This window comes from Sinocyclocheilus rhinocerous, unplaced genomic scaffold (genome assembly GCF_001515625.1).
Source record: "Sinocyclocheilus rhinocerous isolate Xijiao unplaced genomic scaffold, SAMN03320098_v1.1 scaffold2616, whole genome shotgun sequence".
Classification (NCBI taxonomy): domain Eukaryota; kingdom Metazoa; phylum Chordata; class Actinopteri; order Cypriniformes; family Cyprinidae; genus Sinocyclocheilus; species Sinocyclocheilus rhinocerous.
This window is the reverse complement of record NW_015656226.1, coordinates 246,063-257,728: the sequence shown is the minus strand read 5'-3', so window position 1 is coordinate 257,728 and position 11,666 is coordinate 246,063. Positions and strand designations below refer to the sequence as shown.

The 11,666-nt window shown below is 37.3% G+C and overlaps 1 protein-coding gene across 1 annotated transcript in view; it reads left to right on the top strand.

The window, feature by feature from the left end:
• The first annotated feature begins 9,594 nt into the window (after window positions 1–9,594).
• LOC107719914 (nucleolar protein 4-like) overlaps window positions 9,595–11,666 on the top strand; it is a 151,653-nt gene continuing 149,581 nt past the window's right edge. The window contains exon 1 of the mRNA XM_016527465.1: window positions 9,595–10,262. Coding sequence (XP_016382951.1) covers window positions 9,927–10,262 — 336 coding nt within the window. The 5' untranslated portion in view covers window positions 9,595–9,926. The remainder of the gene's footprint in view (window positions 10,263–11,666) is intronic.

Here is an 11,666-nt window from a genome sequence, read left to right as displayed (position 1 = left end):
GCCATCTATCTGAACAAGATATCCAGGATCTCCGGCAGAAAAATAGGCCCACAACATTAAAGATCCAGCAGTATATTTCATTGTACACATGGGGTACTTTTTTTTATCCCTCTGTGCACCAAACCCATCTTGAGTGTTTGCTGCTAAAAAGCTAATTTTTTTAGTTTCATCTGACCATTGAACCCAGTCCCGTTTAAAGTTCCAGTCGTGTCTAGCAAATAAATATGCTGGAGTTTGTTTTTGAATGAGAGTGTTTTCTTTTCTAGTTTTTTCTTGAAACCCTAATTCATCAAAAATCATTAATCAGTTGCGGTGTCCAGACAGGTTAATTTAATTACTTTTTTTTTTTTTTTTTACCATTACAGTAATGAGAATTTGGGGGGAAATGTGCTTAATTGCCATGAAAATAATACCACAGTACAAAAAAAAAAAAAAAAAAATCTTAATAATCTTAAAATAGGCTTAATTTTCTTTAACCAAAATATAATTTATTTTCCCCCCCTTTGATTTTGTGGCAAATTATGACCCAGAAATTAATAAATTAATAAAGTCATGAGAGCAAGCAGACATTTTTTATGATGTGTGGATTATGCTTTTATCATATTATTATATATTCTGTATACTAAACCAAAATATAGAATATTTTATCATATAATGACACATTTGTATAGTATGTAATATACTGTATGCACATATGGTGAATGCAAGTATGCATAATCCATACCACAGTGCCATCCCTAAACAGAGGGGTTTTATTGTGCTCCTGCTCACATTCAGTTTGAATTCCACATCTGATTAAGTGCAGTTAGGCGCTTTAGACACTAGAGGTCAGCATTGGCTATAATGTTCGTTTAGAGGTATGTGTCTCATTAGTAAAGTGACTTGCTGAAACAAGACCCCAGAAAAGAAAGAAAGGGCAAATCAGGGTGAAGAAAACGAAGGGTAGATTACAAAAGATGGAGCTGGAGTAAAGGATGTGCACATGGAAGAGGATGAAAAGAGAGGCTAATTTAAGTTGTGAGAAAAGGGTCATAAGGTGAGGCCAAGGGCACCACTGCTGTCGGCACAGAGCTGTAGCACCTCAAATGAGACTAAAAAAACACTTCCTGCAGGGATGACCTGCTCAGACTAACCCACACCTGTACAGAAAAGAAGAAAATAGAGTGAGCGAGAGAGAGAGAAAATACACCTTGTAAGCTGCGGACAATGGCTAAAGATTTCTTTCTCTCCTCTCAAACGTTCAGCAGAATGACTGGGTAAAGAAGGAGAAGGAAAAGTACAGGTACAAATAAGGGAGGGGAGGAGAATCAACACAAACCCCAAACAAAAGAACTGGCTTTGAGAGAGTCCCTGAACGACTGATTCCTCCATCTAACAGCGATTCCTGCTCATTGTCTGTAAACACCTTGATACATGCTAGTTGACCTCAGGGCACATACTGAAGCAGGTAAGGGGCAAATGGCAGACAAATAAAGAAAGGACTGATAAACTAACCAAGTGTGAAAAGGAAAACTGATGTCTTTAATTGTGGGTGATCCAAAAACAGAGATGTGTTTATTAGTGGATATTTATGGATGTTTCTGAGTGGGTGTTTTCATAAATAGATCTGAAGTCTACTTCATTAAATATTACATGTTATATTGAAATGGACAGAAATTACGGAAAAGAAATTCATGCTAGCCGTCATATATAGACACACCATATGTTATTTTCTCAATCAGGTTATTCTCAAATTTGAAAATATATGTGAATTAAATTCATAAAAATATTGCAAACCTTAACAATGTACAAAATAGTTGACTATCAGCTAATATACTTGTAGGTTATTGTAGATAAAATATTGAAAGAAATTGAGAGGACACTTATAATAATGTGTTCAAAATGTCCACTACAGAAGAAAATGATGCTGGTCACATGGTGCTCTTATAAATCTTGTGTTTGTTTGTTTGTTTGTTTGTTTAGTTAGAAACATAGATGACAGAACTATTGCAAGCATGATAAACATTTTGTGCAAAATAAAATGTTTTCTTAAATTAAATTTAGTAACATTTTGGATTCGATTTAGAATCTTATATTTCTGAAGTATTTAGATTTTAAAAATAATTGTAATATACAGTACATACCTTAAAGTACATACCGTTGACTTTTAAAATAGCAATAGATCACTAACTTAAATCTATTCTTTGAATAAATTGTAACTATTTGTACTTGTTTATGGACATTTGATTTCTTTATTGATTTCCCTACTTTTTTTTTTGTTTTGCTTATTATTGTATTTGTTTTGATGTAATTTATGTTATTGCCTTTGTATGTTCATTGTTCTAAAGACTGCAATAATAATAATTTTACAAAAAGAAAAAAAGAAATTGTAGGTAATTTCAAGTAAACTGAAACACAGTGTGCACAAAATGTTTGAGTGAGATTATAATATGCTTTTCCTTACTGGATAAAATATATTTCGTAAGAAATTTAAAAAAAAAGTTATAATTATCAAAGGACATTACATTTACTCTAAATTGTAGAATGACTCATAGAAATAAATACATCTGTTTCCTGTAGCTGAGCATAATTGATGTTTAGTAATACATTTTAACAACCAAAAACATTGAAAAGTTGATGAAATATCACCTCAGACTAGCAATAGCAAATAGCAAGTCATGGTTTTCTGCTGTGATATAAATTATATAGGATATTAGATATTAAAAAAGGACAAGCCCTTTGAATGTGGCAACACCATCTTCGTGTTTTAATAGTAAATAGATCAAAACAGGAATAAAAACTGCATTCATGGAGTGATTTCCTGGTTGCCCGTTAGGCTAGCCTGTCACGATTTTCTTACATACATCGTCTAGCACAAGGCTGAAACTGTGATACTGAGCTATTGAGCTAGCGGGCCACGGTGTTGAAGGTCAAGACACCTCCGGTTGGTCATATGCTCTAAATTTGAGAGCAGATATTCATAAACCAAACACACACAGTCACAGAGTTGCACATATTCTCAGCCACCATCCCAGTTTATCAAGCACATTGCTAGCATAGATGCTAAAACTGCAGTTAACACTGTGGTTTATAGGTCACCGAGGGTTTCGTACTACTTTTCTTGTACTACGTTTTCTATATGAACGCTGCTTCCAAGTGACATAAAGGCTACATTTGTAGTCACTGCAAGGAATCTGATGTGCTGAAGAGATTTTAGAAGTCAGGAATGCTTAGCTAACGCTAAGAGCTGTGCCATGTCTAGCGTTTTCATTGTTTTGTTTTTTTCTTTGTTAGACCATGAGGAGCAACATGACACATACATTTGAAGTGCATTCCAGGTCTTTGGTGTCTCCAGGCACCATTTTGATTATGGAAGATGGATAGAGGATCGTTAAACAGCTATTATGGTCGTGTACAGTCTTAGGACAGCCCGGTAATGAGGTGCAGCGCAAGGGATTGATGGGTGTTTGGCTCCACAGTGTTTCAAGAGACCAGTGCTGCCCTAGTTTCGACCACTGGGACACCACAAAACAGACAAACAATGAATCGGCATTGAGAACGGATCATCAGTTAGCCTGTATTTGGTAATAGCATTCATGCAGAACACATGTCAGGGTATAAACAATACGACATAGCCTCACTTCTACATATATTAAAGTGAAAAAAAATGGTTTGATGTCAGATGTCTTGCCCAAGAAAGTTGTCTCAGATGTGAAAAGATGGATTGCTCTCCACAGTATAGTCTTGTTACTTTGATCTCACTCTACAACTGTCATTCTCAACATCGCATCTTTCCAAATCAATTTCAATGCTTTTATTTTCAACCATTGCCCTGACACACAACCAGTTCTCAGCCACGCTAAGCCCATGTGATGACACTGTGAGATATCGATCAAGACAGACATGTCTAGAGTTCCCCCTGTTCAGCTTCCTGTGAAAGATGAGGCTAGTGATCTGTGTGCACATAGAACAGCTGCTGGCACGCAACCGGACGGACGCAGGAACGTTTGTGGTGGATGGTCCCTTCTCAATTCTTATAGATAGTTAAGTTGACAATTTTTCAAAATGCACTACTTGCTGAGAGACATTTATGTCATAGCATGACTCCATATTACTCTTAGTTACATGTAAGCAGTGTTGTGAAGGTTACTTTGGAAAAGCTATAGGTTACAGATTACAAGTTACCCTATTTAAAATGTAATGTAATTATTAAAGTAATGAAACTGATTACATTTGATTACTTTTCTAGATTTCTTCAAATGTTAATCATTTTGAAACATTTAGAGCAGGAAGGGTTAACCTTACAGTAGTACTTGATTACTGTCAGACTTTCAAAATCCTTCATCACTTGAATAAAGATTATACTAATTTAATTTTAAAGCACAGCCACCACAAAATCTACACTACTAAAAAAACTGCACTAATAATCTAAAAAAGTTCTCAATTTCTCCAATATACTGAGAACAGTATAAAACATATTGAATTCTCATTATTTAATTCCCGTACTAATTTGTTCCCTCATTTTAATTTAGTTAGAGAGAAAAATCACCCCATTAGGTGGAAAAAGATCAAATAAAATATGGGCACAAATTAACAAATCATGGTGTTAAAGGAATATTTCACCCAAAAATTTAAATTTTCTCATCATTTACTCACCCTCATGTCGTTCCAAACCTATATAAGTTTCTTTCTTATGTTGAGCACAAAGAAGATATTTTGAAGAATTTTGAAGAACGAAACAGTTGTTGGTCCCATTAGTAGGAAAATAATTACTATAGAAGTCAATGGGGAACATCAACTCTTTGATTACCAGCATTCTTCAAAATATCTTCTTTTACTGTATGTTCAACATAAGAAAGAAACTCATACAGGTTTGGAACAACATGAGGGTAAGTAAATAATGAAGAAATTTTCATTTTTGGGTGAACTATCCATTTAATAAGAATTTGTGTCATTGAAATTTTAATTTTTGGCCACAATATATATATATTTTATTGCATGCATGTTGTGTGAGTGGCTCCATACCAATATACACATGCAAGCAACATAAATCACAAAATATTTTATTACATTACAGTTAATAATTTTTTTTTGTAACGTTTGTTTTGCAGGGCTCTTATATAAACAGTATTTTATTAATTTGTTAAAATCTATTTTTAATATTTTATTTAATATTTTACATTTTTATCAAAACATTGGAAGAAATGTGGAATGGTGGGAAGAAGTCTGTTGTGAATGATTTTGCCAAAATATTATTTACATTTTCTGTGTTGTCTTTCAATAATGTTAAGGCACTATAGGAATTAGCATACAGTCAACAAAAGTTAATCACTCACAATTTGTTTTATGCCCCCCCCAAAAAAAGGTTTAAAACCCATGGTCAAATTAAATGTGAAATTTGACATTTTCAGGATCGATATGATTAGCATAAAACATTTAACATTTCCAATAATGCAAGCAGTCCAAATTGCACAAACCCATGCACACAAGTGAGTCAGCAGGGATAAGCAGCACACTGTACCCTACACCCACTTACAGCCTCTGCTGATGACTGCCGTCATAGCAACAGATAGACATAACTACCCACCCTTACACCCAGTCCTGTACAGAGCAGAGCCTTACACACATACACATATCTCCAGTCCATACACATATCAAAGCTAACACACTCTACATCCATATAATTCCGTTTCAGAAGGCATTTCAATGAAGGTTTACCTCCACCACATACAGTTTGAAGCATGACTGCTCAATACTAACAATCCAAGCAGCGCCACATGACAGCGTATGTGTCTGAGAGGCCTACTGGAACACGGTGCAGCCCAAACCAGCGGTTGTGATTTCGACAGACAGAGTGACAAACATTTCAGGGAAGAGACTTTAGTGGGCTAACCACAGATGCCTGACCACTTTTCTCTGGAAGCAGATGCTCGCTTCTCTCTTGGGCCACAGCTGACACCCACTCACAGCCTCTGCTGATGACTGCCGTCATAGCAACAGATAGACATAACTACCCACCCTTACACCCAGTCCTGTACAGAGCAGAGCCTTACACACATACACATATCTCCAGTCCATACACATATCAAAGCTAACACACTCTACATCCATATAATTCCGTTTCAGAAGGCATTTCAATGAAGGTTTACCTCCACCACATACAGTTTGAAGCATGACTGCTCAATACTAACAATCCAAGCAGCGCCACATGACAGCGTATGTGTCTGAGGGGCCTACTGGAACACGGTGCGGCCCAAACCAGCGGTTGTGATTTCGACAGACAGAGTGACAAACATTTCAGGGAAGAGACTTTAGTGGGCTAACCACAGATGACTGACCACTTTTCTCTGGAAGCAGATGCTCGCTTCTCTCTTTGGCCATAGCTGAAAAGGGGAAAAAGGCAGGGAGGGAGTCAGCAGGGTTTTGAAACCCACTTTCACTTCCCAAAGCAAAAGGCTATTTAAATACAGCTGGTTCTACCCAGTGCTTTGATTCCTTGTGCCCGTTGCTAACTTTTGCTGAGAGGGAGCATTTAGGCTCAGGATGTGAACAAGAGAAGACCTACCAGTTCCAAGTCAAAATCTGAAGTTACTCTTCACTTGTTTTTCATAAATCAGATGAAAAGCACAACCTGATATTGAATCTACATGATTAAAAATCCTTTAAAATCAGACTGGAATGCATTTTAAAGGAACTCCTGTATTGATTTATGAGCACAACTTTTGTTCTGGTGATGACGTATTCCCTATCAAAACAGGAAGTTTGCGCGGGGCATATCGAGGGGTCATCCTTTTGTAGCCAAATAGTGTTTAATTATATTACAGCCATGAAACATCCCTGTGTCCCAATGTGAATACTGCCCATCCTAAATAGTATGTGAAATTAGAATAAGTCTGTCCCAAAGCATAGTATGTTGAAAAGAGTATGCTAAAAGTTCCCGGATGGGCTAATATTTCTGGTAGATTTTCAAAGTATGGATTTGTGCACAGTCTAATGGCTGATATTGCCTACGACCCATTGCGCTTTGGAGGAGGTTTTGGTTCAGAAATATAAAAACTAATAAAAAAGAACTACAAACATGGCAGATGTTTGTGAGACGGACTGTTAAGTAGAGACACTCTGAAAGGGGTTTGAGTTATAATAATCAATATTTAACTGATAAAAATATTTAATTAATGTTATCTGTGTTATATTTCATCTGCAACAACATTGTGAACTTTTTAAAGATACAAAAAGCACAATCATGAAACAGATACGTTTATGGGACATCATTATGCAAAAAAAACTAAAAAACATTTCTCTGCATAAAAGATTCACAACTGGCAGATTTTTTTCTTCTTCACAAAAAGAGTACATACTTTTAGGCAACACATAATTCGGTAGTTACTAGTTGGAAAGGGGAGGGGCATGTTCCGTCTAGGGGCATTTGATTGGATGAAAATCTGTGCAGTGCTGGATGAGTTTTGTTTGCTTTCCTGGAAAAATAATTTTTAAGCTGTACATATTTTTGTACTTTTTAGAGTACGCTAGAATATAGATGGCTTCAAAGCTAATGGAAAAAAGCCACAAAAGTAGATTAAATGAGGTCAAGCTCTTCAGAACTTTACTGAACAAAACCTCAGCACTCAGTTTTCATGGAACATCAATGAGATGTGGATTTTTGTAAAAGATTTTGAAAGCTCTTTTCAACTATGCCACACAATTGTTTGTACTTTCAGCACACAGCATGTGTATCTGTATGTTGTGTCTGACACAGAGCACTTGGAGTTCCACAAACACAGCACTCAGCCCTGCACAGAGCGTCCACGCTCACTGTTCACTCAAGGTCTTCTTGATCGCCCACATTATTTCATGATCTGCAGTGGTATTTCTCTCTCTAATCACTTGGTTGAGTACTCTGGGAATGTGTTGCTGGAACTCCCCTGAGCTGAGGATTCAGATTTAAATGTTAATACTAATCTATTTGAATTATTCTTTATATTTGATCAAACTGTTCTAGCAGACGTCTGTGTGTACCCATGAAAAATCACTAAGGAGATCCCTCACTTGTTCCGATTGTTGTTCTCTCAGTTTCTCAGATTTTTCTTTTGGAAAAAAGTTGTCTTGTTTTATTTCTCCTAAGGCATTTTAGTAGAGACATCTGAGACTATGTTGATATTCCACCGAGTCTCCTAAAATGTGAAAGAGCAACCTCTCATGATCAATACAGTTGTCCTCAGGGCACATGTATCTATATGAAAATTATACAAAATAGCTGCATCACAACATTGGGTCATCAAGGTTCAAAGTTTTCTTTCTTTTTTTATTAATGATTAACATATTTACATATTAACATACTTTATCATACAAATTCACTCAAAGAACAATTTCCATGAGTTCCAGGCCTTTAACTGTGGCATTTTATTTACATGCATGCATTTGACTGACATCTTTATCAAAAGCAACTTATACTGATAGTCAAGTTTTGGGCGGGCCATAAACGCAACACATGGCGGAGGAGAGAACTATTCCTGTAGTGACTGTCAATTTTTATTAATTTTTCTCACAACATCTAAATGTCCAAAAACACATGAAGGCGGCATTAAGTACTTTAAAGAAAAGGCTGATCTCTTACCACAATCACCTTTTAGTTGACCTTCATGGAACTGTTCAGTTTTTAGAAAAAGCAGTTGCAATATAAAGATGACTTTAAGCAGTCAGGTTAAGACTGCTTTTAACAGGCTTTGTGTCGCTTCCAAATTCTGTGTAAAGACACAACAGTGCACAAAAGCCTAAAATGCACATACTCTGATCCACCTCAGCCCCTACTATCACAGGCAGCTCTGATACTGCTTTTGTTTCAGTGTAAAGCCCTGTTCACACTGACAGCAATTAAACTGATGAAGGTCTCAGAGTTGCTATGATGTTGGTTGTTCCTGCTTTCCTCATTTGCATACTTTGCTCAACTTTTTTTGCATCGCCAATGGTGTCTGTATCTCATATTGCCAGAAATCATCTCTCATTAAAAATGATGTCTGTTCACTGCAGGGTGAACACCATCAAACATAGCACCAGAGTAGACTTAAACTGTATATATTTTCCATATATATTCAAACGCTTATGATTTATATTTTCATTTATGTGTCGTGTATTTTATATTTTCATTCACCTTTTCATGTTTCTATATTCATTATTTAAAAATCAACAAATGTAAATGCACCTTTAGTAAAATTAATTAACTAAAGATTAAATAAATAAATAGCACGTAAACAAACAGTAACCTCCTGGTCTAAAACTGGTTTCTGTGGGACACTCATCTGCTTTGTGTTGATTAGGGCTATCTGAACGCGAGCACTTCCTGGATCTGGACTGTCCCACCGCGCATGGGACGCCGCTCAAACCCATCCATCCATCCCTCGTGGGTCAGTTAGTATGCCTCCTATCTCACGTTACACGTACAATCCCGTTCTCCGCGTGGACAGGCGCGCCGAGCGTCGCGGCTCGAGCTCATTCTAACAGGTGGCGAGCGATTCCAGGTGCAGCAGCAGTTCATCACTGAGCGACGAACGCTGAGAGGATCGTTCGCTCCTCGTTATAAGCAATTCGTGGGCTCCTACGCGTATCACCACGGTCTAATGATCGTATTTAGGGTATTTAGGCGAGGGGCAGATTGGTTTAATTAGCCTTCAGTTTACAGGTGGGCGAAAACCGTTTGTAGGACGGCCCCTCTTTCAGTTCCTCAACAGGAGACGCGGGACTGTCATTTGTTTGCCATCCTGTGGGACAGAAGAAACGGCTCCGTTAACAGGTGCGAGGATAGACAAATACACCGGCGTTCAGTCGTGTGTTTGTGCAGAACGCGATTTGAAGAATATTTCCATTGGTGTTCGCGGTAAATTAGGAGCTTTATCTACATATCCAGCATATCTTCGAAGCCTCTTTCGTACCGGAGGAGGACCGACAAAGCCATGTCAACCAAAAAACGGGTGGATTTAACGAGAAGGAGCCGAAGCCCCGCGGTGTCCGAGGCGGAGATGTTTGGTGATTTTCAGGAGTGGTGCCTCCGCACTTATGGGGACTCCGGCAAAACAAAGACCGTCACCCGGCGAAAATACAACAAAATTCTGCAGACCCTCTTACAGAGCGACGACTTGGAGGGCGTCTATATCGAGAGCAACCACATCAACGCCAAATTTAAGTTCTGGGTGAAATCCAAAGGTTTCCAGGTGGGCAACACTGACAGCAAGCCGAACGAGAACGGGGCAGCGGACAAACCGGTCCTGTACGTCCCCATCAAGGCAACGGTTAGTATGGGTGCTCTTTTTTCCCGTCTGCTAATCAAACGCGTAATATTTGCCTATGCAAATTCTGAGCCACGCGCACAATGGCGCACAGGTCTACGCGTCTCGCGGCCGGTGAATCTTGTTTAGGGTTGTATAGCCTATCTGTAGTTGAGCTGTCTCTCTCGGGTCTCTGGCAACCACTTGTTCGCGTGCCACTCCGCCCGGTATCCACGGGAACCGATTGTCCGGAAGCTCTTTCTGTTATCACTATCAGTCACTGACAATGAACACTAGTTTCTGGATATTAGTGAAATGTAGTGCTAACGAATCGAATGTATTTTGAAATGTGCATTTAAGATGGCATACTAGTTAAAATATATATTAATGATATTTATACAGGCAATAACTTGAATAGACCTCTCTATAATAATGTTTTCATTTTTTGAATGCTATTCAATTTCTGAAAGGTATTTTTTTGTGGGGCTTAAAGAAAAAACATGTTTTGAAAAATGCTGGCATAACTAGTTTGCCATAATATTTATTATATTGTCTTAATCTTTTTATTTTTAGTAATAGTAGTATATATAAATCAGCAGTGAAAAAAATATGGTTTTAAAAAGTCAGTGTAGTGTAACCAGTATGCAGGAAGACATTTTTTGTTGTCATGTGACAAGAAAACCAGACAACCGAGAGGAAACCTTTTGACCCTCGTGAGTGCCTTTAAAAATATAACATATTCTAACAGATTTATGTAGAAGTACATTCTGTTTGGGTCAAATGGAGTTGACCTGAGAAAAAAATATTAAATATTGAGTATATGCAGGTGTATTCAAAGTGCATGAAAAGTATTTAGTGCATTTCACTTGATGGTTAAACAAGTTGACATTATTAAAATTAATACATCAAACTGTTTGTAGAAACTGGTATAAATGTTTTTGAAAAATGTAGGAAACCAGCATGAATACAATGAATACATTTCTATGAACTTGTCACATGTATTTTAAACTACATTTTTAAAAATGCCTCACTTTTTGTAATTTCGGACATCGTTATGGTTCAGTGATCCACATGTGTTTATTTGGGGTTAGTTGGACTCTCTCATGGCGGTTTGTAACTATTGGCAAATTGGTGGAAATCCGTAAGAATTTATACAATTCGAACATTTTCGTCCAATCTGTGTATGCTGCCTCTGTGCATTTCTCTCTTTTTTGCATTTTACCATTAGGAAAAGCAGCTAGTCAAGTAAAATGATATTTGCTTCAACCTTTGCTTTTCTACATTTATGTATTGAGACCAGGTTTACAGAAAGGATGCCTGTGCTTGCGTTACCTTTCTCAAATGATTAATCTTCATAACGTCTTTTTCTGAGCTGAAGAGTTCAGGTTTCCAAGCCGTTGACTTTATTATAATAATGGACTAAAGCCA